Source organism: Lepidochelys kempii, chromosome 6, assembly GCF_965140285.1.
Source record: "Lepidochelys kempii isolate rLepKem1 chromosome 6, rLepKem1.hap1, whole genome shotgun sequence".
Taxonomy (NCBI): Eukaryota; Metazoa; Chordata; order Testudines; family Cheloniidae; genus Lepidochelys; species Lepidochelys kempii.
Genome location: NC_136385.1, coordinates 71,357,044 through 71,382,070, shown reverse-complemented (window position 1 = coordinate 71,382,070; position 25,027 = coordinate 71,357,044). Strand labels below are relative to the sequence as shown.

At 42.2% G+C, this 25,027-nt stretch overlaps 1 protein-coding gene across 1 annotated transcript in view; it reads right to left on the bottom strand.

The window, feature by feature from the left end:
• Window positions 1-25,027, bottom strand: part of SPTBN5 (spectrin beta, non-erythrocytic 5) — a 149,915-nt gene that overhangs the window by 24,874 nt on the left and 100,014 nt on the right. Inside the window, exons 42-56 of the mRNA XM_073350339.2 lie at window positions 24,908-25,026; window positions 23,638-23,752; window positions 22,047-22,160; window positions 18,476-18,597; window positions 17,344-17,506; window positions 15,430-15,618; window positions 14,028-14,105; window positions 12,230-12,402; window positions 10,939-11,029; window positions 9,859-10,005; window positions 8,332-8,469; window positions 6,733-6,989; window positions 6,398-6,584; window positions 3,093-3,305; window positions 202-398 (exon numbers count right to left, since the gene is read on the bottom strand). Coding sequence (XP_073206440.2) covers window positions 202-398; window positions 3,093-3,305; window positions 6,398-6,584; window positions 6,733-6,989; window positions 8,332-8,469; window positions 9,859-10,005; window positions 10,939-11,029; window positions 12,230-12,402; window positions 14,028-14,105; window positions 15,430-15,618; window positions 17,344-17,506; window positions 18,476-18,597; window positions 22,047-22,160; window positions 23,638-23,752; window positions 24,908-25,026 — 2,303 coding nt within the window. The remainder of the gene's footprint in view (window positions 1-201; window positions 399-3,092; window positions 3,306-6,397; window positions 6,585-6,732; window positions 6,990-8,331; window positions 8,470-9,858; window positions 10,006-10,938; window positions 11,030-12,229; window positions 12,403-14,027; window positions 14,106-15,429; window positions 15,619-17,343; window positions 17,507-18,475; window positions 18,598-22,046; window positions 22,161-23,637; window positions 23,753-24,907; window position 25,027) is intronic.

Sequence of the window (25,027 nt, the reverse complement as noted above, 5' to 3'; positions counted from 1 at the left end):
GTTTTTGTTGGCGTGAGAAAGAAGGCGTTTAAAATGTCGCCCAACAACAGTGTTTCTGACAGAGTCACTGAATGGTTAATGGGGGTTGCTCTTCTTTTCAGTTTGCAGGTTTCTGTTCAGTTCTAGCAGGTTTCTAACTTCTTTTCAGTTCTAGCAGGTTTCTGTTAGAAGCGGAACAGCAATCCAGTTCCGTTTTCCTACCTCTCTGGGTTGTCGCTGTTTATTAGGTTAGTGCCAGTCTCCTGAAGCTTCTCAATGCGGGGCTTGAACCCTTCCACATCCAGCTTGGTAGCCTCCAGTTTACGAAGCAACCCCTGGGTGGTTTCTTCGTTCTTCCCACAGTCAGATGACTCAAGGATGAACCCCCTCTCTGTCATCCAGGACTCCACTTCCAAAAGCTGTTGGAAATGCAGGGATAAACTTGAGACACAGATATTCACGCATGAGAAAGAAACCTGGAAAGCAGTAATGCCCAAGAGACCCTAAAGGTGATAGTGGACAGCAACCCAGATGTGACCTTGCAATGCAATATAGTAGCTTTCATTCTGAAAATTGTGAGACTAAACCCAGTCCTCAGAGTCATGTAGTTGGCTCCCATTGTGGTAACTGGGGAAGCAGTTTTTTTATCTCCCTCCTATCTGTATAAGTACTTAACAAATATGAAAAGTCACAAGAATAGTCTGGGATTCTAATTTAATCCTGTTCCACTCCAAGAACTCTCACCAGTTAGTACTGTGGACATCTGATCTATGGTGGTGTTCAGCTACCACTCAGAGTCAAGAAAGCTGACAAAGGCCTGCTTCATTCAGTGTCTGAATTCTACCTGTCACTGCTTAGCATGGTTGGGCCTTCTGCATAGCATAACAACCAGTTGCAACTGGCTCTGTTCAGAGCCTCTTAAAGGCACAGTTCCACAAATGACCCTTTAAAATGAGGACAGCACGAGAGCCTCATGATGTAATGGATATATGGACTGATATGCCTTGAATGATTAATAAGTAATGATTCCATCAGGGCCTTAAAATTAGAAACACTATCCACCTCTGTTTATCCCACAATAGGATCCACCTATGAAGACAATAAGAAAATGGTTCACATCATGTGAGACGCTCTGTCTAAAGACCCACATATCAGCTGAGGTCAGGCATTCCCCTCCCCAACTACAGATACTTAAATGGCTAAATGAGGGTATTGTTAATCACCTAGGCAAGAATCTCTCATTATTTGCATAGGTGTAAATTTCTTTCTCCCTCCCAACCTAGCTAAAATATTCCAAGTTACCAAACACTCCGCTTTCCACATGGAGTGGGTCAAGGCAAGAAATGGGTGGGGAAGCTGCCAGTTAAAGAAACTAGAAATGTGGCTGTAAGAGTGAAGGTTAAATTGGGTAAACTGTTACCACAAGAAATCCAAGCCATATGTTTTCACCCCAAATTATAAACTATACATTGTTTTCTGGTAAATCAAATATACCATGAGTAATCTGTCTTTCACCCCAAATTAAAATCTGCACATTTGTTTGCCTTCTGAGTTAGATTTATAGCCTTCTATATGCGGCAAATGCCTCTTGTTCTATTGTAAGTCCTAAATAATGTGAAATGCTTAGTATAATCAGAGAATGCACAGAGTATGTCCTCCAAATTTAGAAGGTTATAAGGATTGTTGGTTTTCATTGTAAATAATTGTTGCAGTCTAGAACTAATAGGAATTGTCTGGCACAAGGAAGGAGAAACATTGGAAGACATTAACTAGGGTATAACTTTGGCATATTAAGAGAAATTGTTTAAAAGGGGGCTCCTGATTGATAGTAGGGGCAAATAATAAAATACAATCCTTGAAATGAATCAAATTTAAAAAAACCTCCAGACAAGAAAAAGATTAAGGAAATTTGTTATACACCAATGCCATCTTCTGGTTACCAATGGAAGCAGCAGAGAAACTAAGAGCTGAAATCTGAGGACCCAGTTGGAACATGTCCCATAGGAATCACAGTGTGGCCCCCTCCAATGAGCCCTGATGCTAGAGTGTAAAAATTGAGGCCATCATGTGTTCAGGGAGTAGACTGAACCCAACACAACAAGCTGCAGAATCCCAAGTGCGACCGACGCCCATGCCAGCCATGTGGAAGGACTCTCCCTCGTTCCTGGGTTCAGAGAAGTGCTTAATTTGTGCCAGGGCTTGAGAGGGCTGAGCCTCAGCATCTCTAGGCTTGGCAGTTCATAGCCCCGGCACCTCTGGGCTTGGCAAGTCAGTTATGAAAATAAAAAAAAAATGCTTGAGCCCCAGCACCTCTTTCATTGCAAATTTAGTACTGGTTAAGAGGATAAGAAGAAGTGGTGAGATTTCATCTCAAAGTTTGTATTTCTTCTTCTATTCCTCAATAGAAATAGCTGTAGGTTATCTTGCTGAGTCTACACTCTCTAGGGAGACCTCAAATAACCATATTTTAGATTTTAACGCCTTCATAAGTCCAAGCAAATTGGCCTAAGAGAGATTGAAAACAATAACCTTAAGCAATTGCTTTTAATATTCAAAACTTGTCCTTTTTCGGATCAGTCTAGTCCAAGAGAAGTAACCACACCCTTCAAAGTGGCTTAAAGACCAGTGGAAATTTGGAAGTGTGACAAATTTGTTAGGTAATAAAGAATCGAGTATTGTTGGTAATAAGAAATTTTGGTAATTTGCATTGTTCTTTGATATAACTGCTGAGCCTCAACTCTAGTATGTAATCATTGCTTTCAGGACTATATTGTGTGTGTAATATACACAACTGGTGTGTGTACATTTGAGTGGTGAACTGTTGATTATATATTTATGTGGTTCTGAGTGAATTAATAAATTGTTGGTTGGTTAAGAATAAGCAAGTGTCCTGATTTGAGAAATACTATTCAAGTTAAAAGCTGACCTGAAAAGAACCCAACATTAAACTAGTAAGCTAATGCTCCCTGGATTCAATAAAAAGGGGTTCTCCTATTGGATTCTATTATACATTGACAAACCTAATTTGTTAGATTTCAGCTTTAAAATCTAACTGGCACCCTGGCAAATTCGTAAATTGACCCCCTTTTGCACATACAATGAGTCTTTCTTACCTCACTGAGGAATTGATGGGCCTCATATGATTGCATGAGTCTCCTCCTCCTCTCTTGAGCCTCAGCCTTCAAGCTTTCTACAGAGGCCTCCAGCTTCTTCAAAAGTTTCATGATCTCCTCGGAAGCAGAATGCCCACCCCTCACCAGCTTCTGCCCAGTGCTGACCACCACTTTTGTTAGAGCAACATGGCTGCTAATTTCATTCTCCAACTTCTGGAAAGCACAAATGAGAGACCCCAAATGTAAGCAATGGAGACCTTTCTACTTATATACTGCACTTAGGAGCCCAGTCAATCAATTTAATAATTACAAATCAATGTCTTTTTCACATTTAAAGATGGGTCAAAGTTTAGATCCAGACTAGAACTTATTGGAAACTGAGGAGTATTTGGACTAAGAGTTTCGTTTGGCTAGTTACAGAAAGAGAGGGTAGCTGCAAAGTTCAACTCCTGATCTAAACTTCCCTAAGGTTTTGAGGTAAAATATCCTAACCACAAATACTTGTTACCAGAAGTAACCACCTGAAATGCCTGCTTGAATCCATGGTTATGCCATGCTTCATGAGTTAATTAATGAACTTCTAGGAAACAGCCCCAATTTTCCATCAGTTCAGCAGCTAAATAAATGTTTCTAGTTCGTTAACAAAATTCCTGGAAACACAGCTTTACCAAAATGGCATTTCGAAGCACAATAGGAACACACAGCGATGTCCAAGACAAGGAGATAATGGCAGGAGACATGAACTACTCAAACCAGCTCCCCAACACCCTCTTCCAGCCCAATGTTTGAAAACGTCTGGTGTTTGCCAAACCAATTCATTTCATTCCTATGCACACACATTCCCACCCAATGGTGCTCTTCCTTGTCTTACTGGTGTAACTTAGACTTCATTCTCTTTGGGGTAGGGACTCGGTCTTCTTACTTGTCTGTCAAGAGGGCCATGCATTCTGTAGGTAACAAAATGACAGCACCCTACATGCAAGGCATTTCCCAGAATTTCCCAGCCTGATAAAATAGTTCTGCTTAATTTGTAATTACTACGGAATTGAGCCAGAATGAGAGTTACACTGCAGTGTTACATTATGTAGAAGAGATTCCCTCTCTAGCAAGGAGCCATACTTTTAGCTCAACCGGCAGATCACTTGTCTGTGAATGATGGGGCCCTGATTCTAATGTTATCTTTAATTTCCCTTTATTAATCTCATAGGCAGCCACTATGTTGCTGAAAAGTGACACCATGTCTGACACCAACAGAACAGAATCCAGTGTCAAACAGTTTGTACCGTGTATTAATAATAAGTCAGCAATGTGAAGAAGAACTTCACTATTTAATATTTAGGGACATGTTTTCAAAACTCCTGTATTTGTACCCACAGGAAATGGAAACAGTGGTGTGTATAAACCCTACATTTATGCACACAAACTGAATATTTGTGTGAACACAATTGCTGTATATGCAGGTAAATACACATTTGCAGAGGCAGGTATTAGATATCTACTCACAAATTTCCTTCACGCTCCTTTCTGTGCTAGCAAAGGTGGGACTGAATTTTGAAAACTTGGCCCACCAAGACTAGAAATAAAACAACAGTGTTCTTTAGAGGGTGAAACTAATCTCACAGTAGAGTGGAGACTGGTTCCTGATCTTTAACATGAGATCCCCCACACCACCAGTGTAAAAATGTCTAGTGGCCTGTAGTAACTAAAAGGTTCGGAACCGGAAATCTGAATTAAAAGCTTTGAGGACCAATCTCTCGTCCATCGGAAGAACTGGCAAAATGTCAGGAAGAGCAGGCCTATTTTGCCACTGTAATACACACTATTTCCCCCCAGACTAAAATTCTACTGAAATATTTTGAAACAGCAATAAATAACAAGGAGAATTTTGCAGCTTAAGATGTCATCACTACAGTCCCCACCCTCCCAGCCCAAGCTCCTTCCCCTGGCAAATCCAACCCCAATCATTCAGACCTTTCAGGGACCTAAACCTACCTCCCTACAATGTCAACATTCAGAATGTTTTTAAACAGAGGAGTTTAAATGGAAGCATAAACTTGTCCCCACTTTCCATCCTGGTGAAATGAGCCTCCCGCACCAATTGCATGTTCTTAAAACGATATAAATTTTCCTATTTCATTTGTTCTATTTGACCATTCACTGGTCAAAATAAAATCTACATCAAACATAAATTATTCACAATATACCTGTGACCTCCACTGCAATATGCTGGAGAATGCTTGACAGCCCTTTGTTATACATTTTCCATTTAATTCAAGGGATATTTGGGATGATTTTCACACCCTTCATGGGAGTTCACACCTTTCTAATAAACCACCTGGACTGGACATGACTTTTACCCCATGGCTTTAAAAAAATACTGAAGAGCAGATTTTTTTTCCTCTTGAATTGCATCATATTGCACCAGGTGTCAGGTGTTTCAAAAATATATTCCCAGGGGATGATAGCTCTTAGTAGATCTTCTGGCCCCTAGCCCCATTACAAATTGCAGAAGTTTAACCAACAGGAGAATGGGGATGGCACTGAAATGAAGTGCCCCTCGTTACCCAGCAAAACCAGTAGCTGTTGCAATCTCCCTACCATGAAATTCTTCTCTCCCATCTCATCTATTGCAAAGGAGCAGATTACTCTATGTGAAAAACATGCGCGACACAGCTGCTGTTTCATTGGTATGGGAGATGACAAAGTTCCAGGTTCTCCTTGTCTCTGATGCCACATCTGAACCTTGCAAAAACTTTAGTAACTAACTTGAAATTTGTTGCTAAAATGATGGTGCGATAAAGGTAATAACGTCCTGTTAACACCCTTATTTTTTCAAAAAGTGCAGGAGAGGGTTCCTGTCACTCCCTCACTCTGCAGGCATCTGGAAGACTAATGTGGCCTGGATGCATCTGCTGAGTTTTAAAATATTTTCTTGGGACATCTATTGCTTGGAGAACCCATGCCAGCATGCACAGCAGCTTGTAAAATCTATTTAGTATTGCAACAGCCAGGGTCGGAGCTCAATAATTTGCACAAAGGGATAGGGAGCCCAAAGGGGAGTGCAGGGTACACTACGCAGAGTATTGGTGTGAAAATACATGACATGGGTGCAGTCTTGAACATTACAAAGGCACAGAATTGCTCAATAAAGAGCACCCTGGTGAGACAAGGATAAGAGTCATCCCTGGCAGTGATGGTTTCGCTGTAACCAGAGCAGAGGAGAAGTGTTCCACTGTAGGCACATAGGCACCATCCCACGTTCTCCTGCTTGACTTCAAACAGGGGGGATGTCCACGCTATTTTACCTGGTGCTTTTCCTGTAAGCTTTGGACTGTTGTTGGGGATTGGCCATAGTCCTTGGAGGAAGCCAGCGGGAGCTTCTCATTAACCCAGGCCAACTCATCGTCAACATCCCGGAAGAACTGGTACTGCAGCCTGCTCGCTTCCAAACTCCCACGCCTCTCCTGCAGCGGATCACTTAGGTTCTTGTACCTGCAAGGTTTAAAATGGAACCAAATTAACACAACAGAGAGATCATAAGCTGATACAAGCAGGTGCCTTGGAAGTGAGAAAATAAATATAAAGGTGAGAAAGGCAGAAGGGGACAGAGAAGTGAGAAAATGGGCAGACACTCGCATACCTGTGCACCACCTGATCAACTCTCTCCTGTATCTCATCTGCAAGAAAATGCTTCTCTTGCTGGAATTCACGGGCTGTGTCCACAAGCATTTGTAGCCGATCCCTATGGCTAGCAACATCTTCCTCCAATTCCCCATGTTTCTTCAGGAGACTATTCAAAACCACCAGGTCACTGCTACTGTCTGGAGCCTTTAGCCCGCTTTCCACATCTTCCAGCCATTTCTCCATATCCTCCACACTCCGCTGGAAATGCAGGGCCTGGGTGCAAGCAGGAAGCAAATGTCAGCAGGCATTTAGGGTTAAAAAATCCCAGCCCCCTCTGTCAAGGAGCATGTATGCCACTTTCAAAAACCTTTCAGGGTTCAATGAACTATCTCCTCACTTCTGATGGGGTGTGCAAATGTAGAGAACATAGTCCATTGAACAAATTCACAGAATACAAAAAACCATGATCTGGACAAACTGGAGAAATGGTCTGAAGTAAATAGGATGAAATTCAATAAGGACAAATGCAAAGTACTCCACTTAGGAAGGAACAATCAGTTGCAGACATACAAAATGGAAAATGATTGCCTAGAAAGGAGTATGGCGGAAAGAGATCTGGGGGTCATAGTGGATCACAAGCTAAATACAAGTCAACAGTGTAACACTGTTGGCAAAAAAAAGTAAACATCATTCTGGGATGTATTAGCAGGAGTGTTGTAATCAAGACATGAGAAGTAATTCTTTCGCTCTACTCCAGGCTGACTAAGTCTCAGCTGGAGTATTGTGTCCAGTTCTGGGCTCCACATTACAGGAAAGATGTGGACAAATTGGAGAAAGTCCAGAGAAGAGCAAAAAAATGATTAAAGGTCTAGAAAATATGACCTATGAGGGAAGACTGAAAAAACTGGGTTTGTTTAGTCTGGAAAAGAGAAGACTGACAGGGGACATGGTAACAGTTTTCAGGTACATAAAAGGTTGTTACAAGGAGGAGGGAGAAGAAATGTTCTTAACTTCTGAGGCTAGGACAAGAAGCAGTTGGCTGAAATTGCAGCAGGGGAGATTTAGGTTGGACATTAGGAAAAACTTCCTGTCAGGGTGGTTAAGCACTGGAATAAGTTACCTAGGGAGGCTGTGGAATCTCCATTCATTGGAGATTTTTAAGAGCAGGTTAGACAAACACCTGTCAGGGATGGTCTAGATAATGCTTAGCCCTGCCATGAGTGCAGGGGACTGGACTAGATGTCCTCTTGAGGTCCCTTCCAGTTCTGATTCTCTGACATGCCCAAGGCAGCTGGTGGATGTGATAATTCAGCGCATATCGCCTCTGCATCCTCCTCCGGAGGTCTGGCTCTAAACTAAATCTTCTACCAGCAGACATCACACGAGAACATAGCAGCAGCAACAGACTTCTCTCCGTGGGGTTCCCGCCTCTTTTTGAAAGCTTCAGTGCATCTGTGTGCTTTGTAGTATTTGTTATGTGCCCCTGATGATTAACTCCTTGGCTCCAGTGGCTTGGTGTGACAGAGCATGTGAGGCAATGGCACATTGACGAAACTTAGCACTGCTGCCTTGCTCTGTCACAAGAAATGGCAACAGGACCTGTCTCCAGCTTTACCTTGTAGGCATCCTGTAGCTTGGTCCTTTTTTCATGGCAGTTTCCCAGCAGCTCATCCCAGAGCTCTTCCATTTCTTGCAGTCTGGACTGAATGGCCTCAGGAGCATAATGTCCCTCTCGGAGCATCTTCTCTCCCTCCTGCAGCAAAGACAGCAGACACCACCCTCTCGATTAGCCCACTGCACCATCTGTCTGTCTGAGACGTGTGCTTGGTTATCAACATCCATAAGCCACTGCTTCTACAATCTTTATTAACCCCTTACCAGAACACGTGAGGTTTGGTGGCACTAGAAGAAAACACTAAGTCAGAACGGTTGCTGGAATTGAGATGGCAATAGAGCTTGCCAGACTTCAGGTCTCTAGTGCTATTTGAAATGCCAGAGACCTATTGCAACAGGATGCCTGGGGGTCAGGTACTGACTTACAAAAACACACTACAGCCTCCTGGCAGAGGATCCATCTGAGGTGAGAGTATGCAGTATCTGTACTGCCTAAAGGCTGGCACTAAATCTGGTTTGCCAGCATGGCATTAGTAGGTGCCCATCAACCCATCTCTATCTATTTAACACCTCTGGGTGCTAAAAGCAGGACCTTCTTATGCACTGTATGACATAGTCAGAGTCTGTCAGTATTTCTATTATAACTCCCCGGTTTCAGATGCTTATAGATTAGCTGGGGAAAAACCATCCAGCAGGCTGGCAACTTTGCGGTACGGTCTCAGCCCACGAGCAAGTTTGTATTATATCCTTCTAAAGTTAGATTGCAGTACCTTTTAATTATGCAAAGGGGAGAAGTGGGAGAGGAAAGAACCCATAACAGGTTTCCATTTGTCGATTTTCCTCTACAGAATCATTCACAGTCCATCTTTGTTACATAAAGGAACCATAAAAAAAGATCCTTCCAAATAACTGTTTAAAGGCACCAGAGCCAGGCAGTTCAGAGAAGGCTGCAGCTGCACACTGCAGTGTTCTACAGGAGTGGGCACTGCAATACCCAGGCACAAAGAGATGAGTGTGGGTTGAAGCTTCACTCTTCACTCTGAAGTGTCTATTGTGAAGCACCTTGTACATGAATGGTGCAGTCACAACAACAACAATTACTGTATTGAGTTTAGGTTAAATAAACAAACACATATGCATCTCCAGACACACCTGATACCCGATACCTAGCCAAAGCTTGTCACATTTCCCGCATGCCTCCCCTACTGGCTGGTTTTTGCCAAGGCAAAATTTTAGTAATAATTCCCCTTAAAACTCTTTGTTCCTCTTAACACCCTCCATCTGACATGCTCTACGTTCTTGAGACGTATTAACAAACTAAACTTCAAAACTCACTTTAGAGGTTGGTAAAAGTATTGCACCCTTTTTGCAGATTCTAAAGTGAGACAACACCAACTAGAACTTAAGTTATTTTGTCCTGGATCACACAGTTGCCCCTGCTTGTTTAATATCCTGTGATTCAGACACTCTGTTTGGCTGAACCTTTCCTGCCAGCCCCCACTCTCCACATCAGCCCTGCATCTCTTACAGCCTTGATGCCATCTATGCGATTTCTGTTGGCCATGATCTCTGCATGAAAAGTCTGGTGTTTCTGCAGCTTGGTCTGTAGGTTGCTCGGGTCCTTCCAGCTCTCATCCAAAGCAATGCTATTCTTCTCATTTATCCAGGCTGCCACCTGGGGGGGGGGGGGGGAGACACAGAAGAAGACAAGAATTTCAGAAGCTACTCAGATCTCATTTTCTAGGATCCCCTCTAATATATCTAAATGTGGGGCTAATGAATGGAGAGAAAGCAAAAATGGCTGAATTCTCCTTTCTATGCCTCCGCAATCTGCTCCTGTCCTTCAAGAGGAGGAGGTCATCTCTGTATCTCCAGCCACTACCATTCCTTCTAACTCACATGACACTAAAAACAATGGCATTATCCCCTTTTCCCACAGCGTGTGCATGTGTGTGTGTGGGAAGGGGCTGTCTCTATAGTTCTAATCACAAGTCCCCTGTGTCTCACAGGGAAAGGATTGCTCAGCCCCTTTCCACTACCTCTCAAACGTGGAATGCACCCCCTTTAACATCTACTTTTCCTTCTGTACCACAGTGTTGCTGTGTGTCCAAAAGATATCTCAGGCTATATCTACACTGAGCCGCAGGGCGGACTAAGGGGGCATGAACCACAGAGTGCACCAAAATGTTGCATACTAACTACCCTGTGTGGATGCTGTTGGCGTGAACTAAAAGGTACCTAATTTGCATCAACATAGCTTTGTCTGAAAGAGGACTATGTTAACGTGAATTAGGTATCTATTAGTTCATGCCAGCAGTGTTCAGATGGGGCAGTTAGTGAGAACACTTTGATGTACTCTGCAGTTCACACTCCCAAGCCCTCAGAAGTGGACGGAATTTTAGGTGGGGAGGCAGGTGTGGCTTGACGGTTGAAGAAGGTGCTTTCTTTCTTTACGCCTATATCTTCCCGTCTCACCTGATGTCATCCCAGCCTCAGTTCCTTGGTTCTTTCCTAATTAAAAAACTTCAGGGATTCATGCCCAAGCAGCACCATTGAGTCATCAAATGTTTTAAGAAATCACAACAACATGAGGAAGATATAACTGTACCTCAAAGGAATTCCGCAGAAACCTCTGTAATAGCCTGGATTCCTCCAGCACATGCCTGCGAGCCAGGGCATTCTCCAGCAGTTTGTCTTTCCTGGGATAAAGAAAGACACGTGAGAACAAAGCTACAGCAGAAGAGACTAGTTAGCATAAGTGGTTAGCATTTTAGCCTTTCACCTCCAAAACTCAGGTTTGCAATGTGACTTTATGTTCTAACAGATACCTATCCATATAACCCAACTACCATATAATTCAGCATGGCAGACTTGATGCCCAGGACTGGAATTTCAGGGGTTCTGTAGTTAAGCACCATTAAAAGTTGTACGGTGAAAACGTGAACAGCACAGGCACACACTATACCTGTCACCAGCAGGCACTACCAATGCCTTCCGTGGATGGCTGTACAGGCTGCCACCTGATCAGCAAGATAATCCTGACATTCTGCCTATATGCAGATCACCTACAACATTTCTTGTTCCTGAAATACGGTTCAGCCGTGGAAGTTTATCATATTCAAGCTACATCATTCTGAAACGTAGCCTCTCCCGTTATTACCAAATACAAAGGAAACAGTATGAAGTGTGACAAGTAATCGAGACCCTGAGTACTGTATTCAAGTAAATTCATACATGAGATAACACGGTCACTATAATATAGTTATATGTCCCATTTCATCCTAAAGGATCTCAAAGTACTTTACAAACTATACACAGATCGTTTCAGTCACGCCTAGTGTGAACAGCTGTTTAACAGTGCACTAAAACAACGTGCAACATTTTAAGACAAGAAGTGAAGAACACCGTATGCAACTGAAATTAAAGGGTGAAATTTAGACAGACACAAATAACTCCATTGGGAATTTGGTCAGGACTTTGGGTCAACCCCTTTACAGTTGTGAAAAATGCAAGGGATGTTTAATGACCAGAACTGGTCATGACAGCCCTCTAGTTTCTTATCCATAAGGGGCTATGTCTATGCAGCACTGCATCCCTAATACCAGGCAGGGACACTGATTCAGTACAAACGCAGAGAGATGTATCTCTTTCTGAATCACCAACACCTCTTCCTGCAGCACCAAGGTGTTCCCTGAAAGTCTCCCATGGAAATCCTGACCTGCCTCAAGCTTCCTTAGCTTGCAAAGTGTGGCAGGACCTCAGCACAAAGTGCTGTGTGGACTAAGTACAGACCAATGTCTATGGTTCCTCTAATATATCTAAATAAAAAGGAGTAGAGCAGGAAGGGTCTCATTTGAGCAAGGCTAGGTAATAGTGACCAGGAAAGGGGTTGGCTTTACCTCCTCAGAATAGCCTGACACTTGTTCGTGATGTTCTCCGAGTCGTAATGCTTGCTCTGGCTCAGTTGCTGTGCAAAGGAGGCCATCACATCAATCTTCTCCATCTGGGCTTCCAGAGTCTTTTCAAACTGCAAGTGTTTCCGCTGCAGGCTCTCCACACTGGACACAGAATCCTGGATGGGATTCAGTGATAATATCCATTGATAGAAGGAAGCTGCTCTCAATGGGAGTCATACCACCCAGCACATTCAGGACTCAGAAATTAAACTGACATTACCCTTCCCGCACAAACTGGCCTGGAAATGTATTGGCCTTTGAATTTGAGACCATGGTCCCCTGGCCTTCAAGGATTTTCTACCCACCACGTGGGGGCAGCAGTTCAGGTTCTGTCTGCTTCAGTGCTGAGCAATCTGCTGGATGCTTGGTACAGAGAGCTGACTGAGGTTTGGCAATACTGAGATTTCTCTTGCCCTTGTAGGAAGCCACAGGACGGAAGACTCTAACATTTTAGTGGATTTGAGCTGCATTTAGTCATAATCTAACCTTGCAAGAAATATCTGCTGGAAGTGCATAAATATGGGATGACAAGCTGGGATCAGGGTTAATGAGCAAATATGTCAGAGAGAGAGAGATTTAAACCAGAGCACCAGATCCAACCTATGAACTTTGAGAAAGCTCAGATCCAGATTTGAACTGGATGACTCAAGTCCAGTTTGATAAGAAGCATGGAAACTGAAGTCCCCTGAACTTTGTGATCCAAACTTCATGATTCAGATCTCTCTCTCTCTCTCTCTTTTGCATTTCTCTGGACTTCCTATTCAGAATCAGAGGTATTAAAATACTATAACTTTAGTCAGGCATGTTTCTCCCATTACTTCCAGCCTGGATGACACTAGAAAGCATTGGAAATCTCTTGAGGAAAGTTATCTTCATGAAATTTCTAGCCCTGTTTTCAGATCACAATGCAGCAGAGAAGTATCTAAATATCCAGACATTTATATGAATCTTTGGAGGCGTGTCCATCATCAGTAAATACAGCAACATAACTGAAAGGCAGACAGGACTCAATAGGATATTTTTTGTGCATTCATGAGCTGAAGATGAATGGAAAATATATGGCTTCCTACGAATTCCTGCTATATTTCAATGGATGGTACTGTTCATGTGTACATCCACACTGAAACCCCAGAGAGACAGACACCAGACACCAACACCAGACATATTCCATGTTATTTACACTGATGGATATGGAACAGGAGTACTTGTGGCACCTTAGAGACCAACAAATTTATCTGAGCATAAGCTTTCGCGGGCTAAAACCCACTTCATCGGATGCGTGCAGTGGAAAATACAGTAGGAAGATATATATATACACAGAGAACATGAAACAATGGATGTTACCATACACATTATAATGAGAGTGATCAGTTAAGGTGAACTATTACCAGCAGGAGAGGGGGAAAAAAACCTTTTGTAGTGATAATCAAGAGGGATATGTTTTCCTGGGCCATATGTGACAGGTCACAAATGTAATTCCAGCTTCCATCTCTAACAGAGGTGGGTAGAATATTTCACTATATCTGATGTTGAAAGCCTGAGCATTCTGTGTACAAAACAAATAAAAGAAACAGGATTCTGCATAAACAGCAAGATGCAGAGGGGACCTTCTCATGAGGAAGAGCTACATGGGGATTTCAAAAAGGCTCACAGGATGTCAGAGTATTTCACACCTTCCCCTATCTTCTCACTGATGTCTCCCTGCTCCAATGGAAATGCTGTCATTATCCAGCTCACCTACCCCTAAATCCTCATTGGCCAAGAAGGCCTCTTTGCTGCTGAGCCAGCTCTCGTTCTGCTCCACATAGCCAAAGAATTTCTGTTTAGGAGAGAAAAAGCAACCATGAGTTCAATCTCTAGCCTGTAAAATAGGGATAATGCTCATCTGTAAAAATGGAGCTGGTAAATACTTACCTGCTCTATAGGACTATTGTGAGGATTAATTAGCTACAATAGACCAAGTACCTTGAACATGAAAAGTGTACGTAAACAGTGTACGTAAGTATACCATGTAAGTATTTAGCTATTATTAACAGAACTCTCTTGCTGGTATAAACAACTACTTAGACTCAGGATACTGGATTTTCTCATATGCAACAAAAATATCAGTGGCATATGTGCTAATGCTGCACATCAGAATCTAATACCTTTATTCACAATGAATAGTACCGTCCTCTGTGAGGAGTCCCAGTGGAGTAAGGTATTACTCAGTTTGAGAAAAGGAATTAGAATCTGGTCCTAATTAAGTAGAATAAATTCTACTCTCGTGAGCTTCAGAGTACAGAACACTCTTTAGGATTCTGTAATCCGGCATTCGCTTGACATGTCCAAACCATCTGAATCTTTTCTTACTAATCAACATTCCCATGAATGACTAGCAAGACTTAATACTTCCACATTTGTCACCCTTGTCTTGCCATATTATTTGAAGAATTTTATGCAAGCATCTGATATGAAAGCTGTTTATTCTTTTGGTATGTTTGGCATAAGTTGTCCATGTTTCTGAGCCATATAGAAGAGTGGAAGCACTTGGACAGTATACTGACGAGCACCATAGAAAATCCCATGAGGACATTAATCATTCTCTCTTCAGAGCATGGTTTGAATTGTGTGCAGTAAATAAGGCCTAGAGCCACATATTGAACTATGAGGAGAAAACTAAATATTGAATAGCTGCTCATTCTTTGAGCACCAGCCATTCTGTGCACTGTGGAGAAAGTATCAAGTAATAAACACTGTATCATAATGCATATGGATCACTTGATGATTATCTGTTCTGTTCATTCCCCCTGAAGCACCTGGCTTTGGCCACTGATGGAAGACAGGATACTGGGATAGATGGACCTTTGGTCTGACCCAACATGGCCATTCTTATATGCACAAAGGGATCAAATTAAGGTTGTACAGGCAACCTTAATTCTGGCATTCCTAACTTTTGAGTGCTTGACTTTGCAACCTCAATAACGTTCTTATAATATATTTTTTGTGTGTAATAGATAAATGATACATTATCAGATGGGTATGCACACATATGTCCTCACCACCTGTGGCTAATTCCAAATTAAGTCTGCCCATTCTTTTCAAAATCCCTCTATGCGCCGAGGAAGGTTCATTGATGCTACATTTTTTTGTCGATCACTTACCTGTAAGTCCTGGGCCTGAAACAGTTTTACATACTGCTCCTGCCATGCCTGGATCAGTTCAGACAAGGCTTGCTGAAATCTGGAGAGAGACTGGTGGATCTCAGGGGTTGCATAATGACCAGAGTTGGCAAGTTTCTGACCAAAGCTGCAGAGTGAGTTGAATCTTTCCATTCGGGCTTCAATCTCCGCCTAAAGTTCATTAGAAAGATTGATGTCAAAGGTTTATGGAAAATCAACTATTCAGGATCTAGGTCTTTAAGGGAAGGAAATGGACTGTATTTTAACCTTCCAATACTAATATCCATTCATCTTTGTGCTATGTCACTGAAACAGCAAGGGAAAGTCTAAGCAAATAAATATGGAAAACAAATACCCTTATTTCTCCAAGAGATATCGGTTCCCTGAAAATCAAGATTCTGATTTGTTTGGGAACAGAAGGGGAAATGTTTAGAATTAAATGGATGTGGATTTTTAATTTGCATAATATCATCCCTTTCTCTCATAAAGGGTGGCCCCTAGATGGCAAACTGTACTTGAGATTTCTCTTCTCCTGTCTCCTGCCAAATAAATTGACAGCAAATTATTGCATTACAGACATAGTTTAACCCTCTTTCTTGGTGTTAAAGTGAAACATGTTTAAACTTCTCTTCTAAAGTGAGAAAAAGGTAGCAATATGTCTGTATAATGAATCCTTAAGTAGAAAATGTAATTTACTATGAGACCTATACATTTAATGTGGAAGTTACAATATAAACTATTTGACAATAAAATAATTGTTCAGTAAATACCATTGTGCACTCACTTTTTAGTAAGATGGACATGTAAAACATCACAGACAGTTGATGGAATATTAATCACCTGAAATTAACATTGCTGATTCTTAGATCCAACTTTTCCATCACTATTAGGCCTTGAGGGCATAGCTTTTAACTTTGTGTACATTAATAATTACAGTCAATTTTATGGTTGGAAATTTGGAATGTACAATAAACCTGTACTGCACTGTAAAATTATTAACATTGTTGGATAGTTTCTGACGTGAGAGAAAACTGGCAGCACAGGGAGAATATCAGGGGTTTGTTATTAAATCCTGATCTGGAAGATTAATTAGGATTGTATTTTGTTAGTGCTGGGACCCACAGAGTGTGTGGACTTTTATTCATAACTTTCATTAATGATTCTGGGAATATGCCTGTTCATAAAGGTAACAAAACTGTAAAGGAAATCTGACAAGGTAGGGGGAATAGCATGATAAACAGTGATGGAACAGCTGGGATGAGGAAGAGGTAGTAACTGTATGATATTTATAGATCATTGTTTTGCAAAGCTGATTAGTGATCCCATTCCTAGTAGGAAACCTGCAAAAAAGGGGGACTAGGTGACTCAAGGAATTTGCACTGGGATAAGGAGTATTTCAGCTTGCCATCACTGGATAACAAAAAAGTTATCCTGCTGGCCATTCGGTGCCCTGTGTGAAATAAGCTGGTGATCTCAGTCCACTTCCCAGTGGATATCTGTCTGTATCGCAGAACATAACTCATAACAACTGGTGCTAACTGACACCCTTGTTAGTAGTTTCAGCAGAGTGGTCAAGGACTTGGATACTGAAGCACCTCTTTATATCTAGAGGTGGACTCTCCAGTTCGGGATTAATGCACACCAATGGGTTTGTTTAGAGAAACACGAATGGGCACAAAGCCCATGTAGTATCTGTTCAGGGGATACACAGATGCCTTTAGTCTCCAAAGATGATATTCTGGCATCTTTCAGTTGTTTATTTTAAGAGAGAGGACGATCTGATACAGGGAGCATGTCCACCAGGGTCATGGGGTGTCCTGCAGTGAGTAATTCCAATCACAGTACCCTGGGAAGGTTCTCCAGGGGATACAATCATAAGCAATGATCATTACTTGCCTTTCTCTCACAATGCTCCTCAATCATGCTGTCTGCCTCAGCTGGGCTTTTAGGAAGGCCCCCTGCTTCCATTAAGCCTCTGATTTTTTGAATCCAATCTAGCAGCTCCTTTAGCTCCAAGTTAAACTTCTGCAACTGGTAGGAAGCTGCCAACTTTTCCCTCCTGCCACATGAAGGACAATTATGCATTAGTCAATACACGGTCTGTCTACTTCTTTCCCTGCACAGCCCCTCCTCCTGCACCATTCTCTACAACAGCGGCTCTGTTTGCTTATGTTCTCATTTTTACCATATAATTTTAAAATAAATCAATTGGAATATAAATATTGTACTGACATTTCAGTCTATAGTATATAGAGCAGTAAAAACAAGTCATTGTCTGTATGAAATTTTAGTTTGTACTGACTTCGCTAGGGGTTTTTATGTAGCCTGCTATAAAATCAGGCAAAAATCTTTATAAGTTGATGTACCCCCTGGGAGACCTTTCTGTTCCCCCAGGGGTATGTGTAACCCTGGTTGAGATCTACTATGCTACAAAGCTCGTGCTGGGAGAAGCTGAGGCTGCAGTAATTTGTAAGCTTCAAGTCATCCAGTATTCCCATACACTCCTTATAGTGCTGCTGTTAAGATGAGCTCACAGTAGCTGCAAACTGCATTGGAATCACCATGATGACATTATTTCTTCAGTGATTCCTCACGAGAAGCCAGAACTGGAGCAACTATAAAATCCTTCACAGCCACTCCCTTAAGTGATGATTCCTGCTCAGAGCCAACCTTTGCATTTTTGGATGGGCCTGAGAAACAATCTTCTGTCCCCACCCAGACATAACTGCTGCACACAGTGATCTCACCAGGGCTGGTCAGAGGATTTGGGGGAATTTAGAGAGATTATTTTTGGGATAAACCACAGTCTTACTGGACTCATTTTACATAAAAAATATGTATGTGGAACTTAAATTCCATTAAAGTAACCACATTCTGCTGCAGAAGTAAAGCCCAGCTGTCTGCACTGGATATTGTATGAAGTCCCCAGAGAACTTTGGTGGCCCATGGCAATTGCTTTCAGGGCCCCAAGGAGCAGCTTTGTTTCTGTTGACAGAGATTCAGATAGTAGCCTCGTAGAAGGCTTTACCTTTGTTTGGCCTGCCCCTGGAGTCGTAGCCAGCTGTCTTTCATCTCTCTTTGCTTTGTACTCAGTTTGTCATTTATGGATGGATTCCTCTTGCAAAGGCGGAAAGATTCCAACTCCAGTGTCTGAGGAGAGAGTTATAATGGACTACGTTTACTCAGATTAATTATTGTATTGGTTCCTATGAGCTAGCCTTTCCACTCAATTGCTTGGAGGAAAGGCACGCGGCTTATTTTAAGGGCTCAGTTTTCAAACATGGGTGCCAAAATTGTGGCAACAAATTATACACAGGCAGTTGTTGCGTGCAGACTCCACATTTTTGTTCGCAAATAATCATCCAAATGCACAAAGCAAGTAACTCTATGCTATTTTTCACACACACGTCAATTGACACTTACAGATGCTGTTTTTCTGTGTGTGTGAGAACATTTATTGGCACCACTTAGGCGCTGATGTTTGAACGTTTCACCCGCAAGTAACAAGGATGCTTTCTCCGCTGTATGCAGTGTTGTTGTAGCTGTATCAGTTCCAAGATATTAGAGAGACAAGGTGGGCGAGGTCATATATTTTATTGGACCAGCTTCTGTTGGTGAGGGAGACAAGCTTCTCTGCTTTATTGGGATGTACACCATTGGCATGAGAGGTGGCTAAAACAGGATTTCTTCTTGTCCTTTCATACTGGTGACTTGAACGAGAAGTGACGGCAGCTACAAGTGAGGCAAAGGAACCTCACCGTGTAGGGGTATCAAACCAATAAAAACAAATGTTGGTAGATAATTGGCTGTAGATTACAGGTTTTAATGTATATTCCAAAAACAAAACAAAATCTACAGAAGAACCTCTAATTCTCCCAAATGACTCATGGTCCACTGCTGAATTTTGCAGTTCAGAGAGCATGTGAAAAAACAAACCACCAGGATACTGCCTTAAACAACTGTACAGCAGAACATCACTAATCTGCACAAATGGGAGCAGGCCCATTGTGGATGGATGCAGTTTGAGTCCTAGACTGTGCTGTGAATGAGGTGCACCAGCAGCTAATTCCTAGCTCTGTTTCAGAGCATCAGTGACTGCCAGGAAGTAACGTGATGCACTCCCACTGGCCTGACGGGAACATGATGTTACTGACACCGGCTTGACCTTCAGCACAGGACCAGAAGCTCATTTGTCTCTGCTTCAGTAAACTGTGGTCACAAAACATCATTTTCAATGTGGGTTTGTGGTTTACTGAAGTGCTATTTAGTGAGGTTCTACTGGCATTATTTAACACAGCCTGGCCAAATTGCCCAGGATTACCATCTGGATCCCCCACCCTCCACCATAAAGATGAAAAGAAACATATATATTTATAAATAGTGAAAAATGTAGAAGGAAGAATGTTACTTGCCCACCAAGAAAACATATTTGTCTCTGGTGAACAGAATTTTGCCAGGCTGATTTAATCCATAAGGAAGTGTGTGTGTGTGTATATATATATATATATATATATATGCCAGGGGGGTAGAATCATCAGAAAAGATACTCATCCCACATTAAATTTACTGCAGGACATGACTAATCGTATGTGTGGAATAGACAATAAATATATAGGATTGTCACTAATAATCAGCTTTTTTATATTATGAAAATTAACCAGTGGGGTATTATTTTATGAATTTATCACATGTTCTCTATCTTTGCATTTTTTTTTTTCCAAAGAAAGCTGAGATAAATGTGTGGTCTCCAAACACGCATTCAAAATAAGCAATTATCCTTAAATCTCCAGCTGGTAATTAAACTGGGAACACTAACTCATGTGACCTGCGTGACTAACTGAGAATCTCTCTACAATTTATGAATTTATCTTTACCAGGCTGCAAACTCCATTTTGAACATGCAGCCTTTTCCCTTCTCTGTTGTCTATTTGCCTCCATGTTGGGCTGGAATTCCAAAGACTGGTAGCAAAAGAATAGCAAGAAAGAGTTGCTGAAGTGAAGTGCTCTTCCGTTGAAGGGGAACTGCTCTAAACCACAGGATGGCTCCGAATGAAGCTTAGAAAGGGAGAAGTTGCCTTGGCAATGAAGTCACCTGGCAGAGATCTCTGGTGACCTCGGGAAGCAGGCAAGCATGTTGCCTGACAAAAGGGTCTAAGTGCAGGGCCAGATTTACAACCTACGTGACCCTAGGCACAGCATCTTCAGCACGCCCCCTCCCCAGCCCCCGCCTACAACTGACCTTTGTGTTGCACACAGTTTTAGAGAGGTAAGGAGCCCCTAGAACGCTGGTGCCCTTAGTCTTGTGCCTACTGTGCCAAATCCGGCCCTGGCTAGGAGTTATAAATTGGGAGGAGCTGATTTGTTTGGGTCTTTGCCCATTTTGTATCCAGCTAGAGAGGCAAGAAAAACAACCCAGCATATAGGGACCTGCATGAAGGAGGGGGCCCTGCTTGCTTTCCTGAGCCCAGATGGTTCCCCAAGGACTCCCAAGGGAAGGGTGAGGTAGGGAAGGTCATTGCAATTAGGATGTTTGTCATGTTCTATACATGATGTATACTCTCCTGTGCTTTACATGATTAAGTGAAAGAGCAACTGACTCTGGGAAAAGCGTCTCTCTGTATCAAATGCTTTTCAACTACTTACTAGCTTCCAGAGATACTCAAATGGTAAATCAGCAGGCTCACACCTTTTGGTGGGGTTCTGGGAGAGGGTGTGTTTAAGTATATGGGAGTCTGAAGGTTTGCCCGGTACCCAAAGGGGCTAAGAAGCTGGACAGCTGTTTCCCACTCTCAGAAAGGGGTGCCAGATAGGTCTCTGTTTCACGAGTGTGCCTAGGGACCCTAACGTTGGGCCAGTGTCTCGATCCCGTTTAGGTCCTAGAAACTTAAAATATTCAGGGATTCAAGAATCCAGAGCCTTGAATTCTCCTTACAACTGCCTTGTGGATGGCCAGGACGGGGTACAGACTGGACCTGTGACAACCTGTGCTACTGCCTCTGAAGTTGGAACAGGATCCAGATATTAGCCCTTACTCATGTAAAGGTCAATTTTGCAAGCATACAAGCTGCTTAGAGCATTAAAATGTGACATTTGGACATTCTGTTTAGGGGACGACACTTGGAAATTGTGCCCACTGTGTTTTTCCATTTTTTAGAACAGAAATGGATACAAATTTTTGGTTTAGTCCATTGCTGATATAGAAGCCAAGTTGCAAAGATGTGATAGGGATCTGGATCCATACTTTCCACAAGTTCAGGGAAGGTCCAATCCAGCACTGAGATGTGGAACCATCTCCAAATAAGAGAAACATAATACGCTAAAATAATACATTCCCGTCCTTCTCAGCTTTAGTACTTCAGAAGGGTGGGCATTTCATATGACAAATTGAGGGGAACACAAAGGAACTACAATAGTTCATTATAAAGAAGTCTGCTCTGAGGACCTTGGAATTGTCTATCTGCTATGTTCCCTTCCCAGTTCATCTTGTACTAAGCCTCTCTGAAGGAGCTTATCAAGCATTTTAGCATAGACAAAGAAACAAAAACAGAGCATTGTTTTAGCAGCCCCACTCTGTACCCTCTACCTTCCCAGCCTCTGACCTCCATTTTGGACTTGATGACACTGATTTCCCTCTCCATTTCCTCATGTCGTCGCATCAGGTTTGCCACACTCTCCACGTCTTTCCCGTAATCCAATGCTTGTATCAGTGCACTCTTGGGGGGTAGGGCAGAAGAAGGAGAAAAACAACAGGATCATATCTCAGTTCCTTCAAATGTTTCCTCTCTCCTTCTCTCTTAAAACCTTCCTTTTATCCGCGTCCTAAATTTCAACAATGCAATGATCGTGACAACTCTCTGTGCCACTTATGAAGGTAGAACAAGAGTTCAGAACTCCTTGACCAGTTCCAACCCTGCTTGACTTGGTGTGTAACTGCATGCTTGTGTATAAGCACAAAAGCGACTTTCTATTTGCTTCATCCCTCCCAGTCTATTTTTCCATAAACCATAATGCTAATAGCCAAAGACAACTACAGGTGGGACTTTATCATCCATAAAATTGCAATGTAAGTGCATTTTGTGAAAATTTGAGGGGAATTTTTGAGTCCTCAAAATTTTGCCAGAAGTGACATTTTGGAGACGTAAGAGGAACATGAATTAATTGGCAAAAATTGTTATGGAAAATTTTACAACAAATTGTTTACCAAGTTTAACAAGTTTCAGAGTAGCAGCCGTGTTAGTCTGTATTCGCAAAAAGAAAAGGAGTACTTGTGGCACCTTAGAGACTAACCAATTTATTTGAGCATAAGCTTTCATGAGCTACAGCTCACTTCATCGGATCCAATGAGGTGAGCTGTAGCTCACGAAAGCTCATGCTCAAATAAATTGGTTAGTCTCTAAGGTGCCACTGGTACTCCTTTTCTTTTTGCAAGTTTAACAAGTGCTACTGTATGTGTGTCTGCTGATATATAAAGTCATATACGAATGATATGAAATCATAGATGTGAAATAATAATACTTAGTCCTTATATAGCATTTTTCTTTCATAGATTTCAAAGCAAAAAGCAATGATGGGTATTATTATTCTCAGTTTACAAATGGGAAAACTGAGGCAAAGAGAGATTATGTGACTTGCTCAAGGCCACACATTGAGTCAATGGTACAGCAAGGAATAGAACCCTGTATCTCTTGACTTAGTCTAGTATCTTATCCACTGTACCTTGCTATGTCCCTTTGAAAGTATCCAATCATTTCCTGAATGTCTAGGCATTGAGCTAAAAAGTCCCAGGCAATCTATATTTCAGTATTAACTGAAAAATGTTTATTTCTGACCCTAATCTGGAATTTTTGACAATTACTATCAATACCTTCAAACTAGAAGTCTTCATTATATTTGCCTGCATTTCAGTCTTTCTACAGACTCTGATTCACAGGCAACCCCAGGGATAGTGAAGCAATATATTACTCTGGCTGAGTTTGCTTCATGATTTACAGTTTGGTTAAAGAGGTTTTGCCATTCCCATTTTGCACAGAGGCTATTATAATAGATCACCTCTAAATGCTCATTCTCTCTATAATGATTGGACGGATGGGAGTTTATCCACTTTTACAGGGTGCACACTTATCTTCAAGATGAAGTGATTTTTCTCAGTGGGTGAAACCCGTTCAATTAACACAATCATGAGCAGCTCACCTTCTCACTAATTCTCTCTGTGATGTCATCAATTTCTCTGATTAAGGCATGGATCTCCAGGGCTCCCTCCAGCTTCCTCCTGTATGTATTCAGGTTACCATGGAAACTGGTCCACCTTTTATTGAAAGTCAGGTTTAGGGGAGAGCATGAATATCAGAACTTCCAGAGCTGCAGCTAGATCGCATTCAAACATGGGATTTCTGAGCTTCCTCACCCATGGACTCCTTTTTCCCACAGCAGCCCAGATACATCTCATAAGTAAAGAATTAATATGTCGGAAAGTGACTGTCCTAGGATTTTTTAGAGTGTAGGTAAGGGGATCTCAGATGAGGATAAGAGGGGGTTCCCAGTACTGTGGAGGGACTCTTGCATGGAACAAGTCCTGACCCAACTGCCAGAAAACCTCAACAAACCCATACATCCCGTCTCCATGCTGCTCATTGTCAATTTGGCCACCGGGGTGTGAGCCAGCAGAAGTGGGACAAGTTGGCCAGGAATATAGGTTTTCAGCGGGTTGGGATGGAACTAGTTTGGAGCCAGATAGGGTCAGACTGGGGACAGGAGATGGTGGCCACAGGGAGAAAACAAGGAGAAAATGAGAATCTATTGTGAGGAGAGAGAGTCTGCTGTGGGGTCAGCAGCTTGGAGAAGAGCTAGAAAACTTGCCTTAGGGCAGATATTAAACAGAGACAATTTGACAAGATGTTAGTGGGAATGAGGTATGGAGTTGTTCTGTTAAATATAGAGGTCAGGCTGGGTATCCAAGGCTGGCTTCACCACCTGTATCTCCAGGATTCTATTACCCTGATAATCCAAGCTATGCTCATCCCAGCCACGAGAGTCTACAAGAGCAGGAAGGGAGCAAGACATCCTGTTAAAACTTCACCTGGGCAACCCAATGACCAATTGGAAGTACTCTAAGCTACCATGCACAGGAGCAGGGTTTGATTGTGGGGAAAGCATGTTCATCTCCAAGGTTGGAAAGATGAATTTTGCTTTGCTGAATGGGAAACCCTTCTGGCCAATTGAAGTGATGCATTGACAGTCACTACAGAAGCTTTATTGGCTAGAGGTGGAAGCTAGCATTTTGTAGGTCATACCTGTGGAACAGGTTGCTTAAATGGAGAAAATTTCCGTCTGTATCCCCAGCCTTTGTACAGCCCAGCCCAGCCCAGCCTAGCAAAAGCTTACCCTTCCCTTCCTGCCATGAAACCATTAGAACAGCTTTGACTGAACTTTCCAGCGTCCAGAACCTGGAATGTATACTCACTTTTCATTGAGCTGCTTCTGGCGTTGATATATTGTCTTCACCTCTTCCTTGTTCTGTCTTTCCAGTTTCATGGCCAGTGCATTGATGGTTTTGATGTGAGCATCATCCACTGTCATTTCC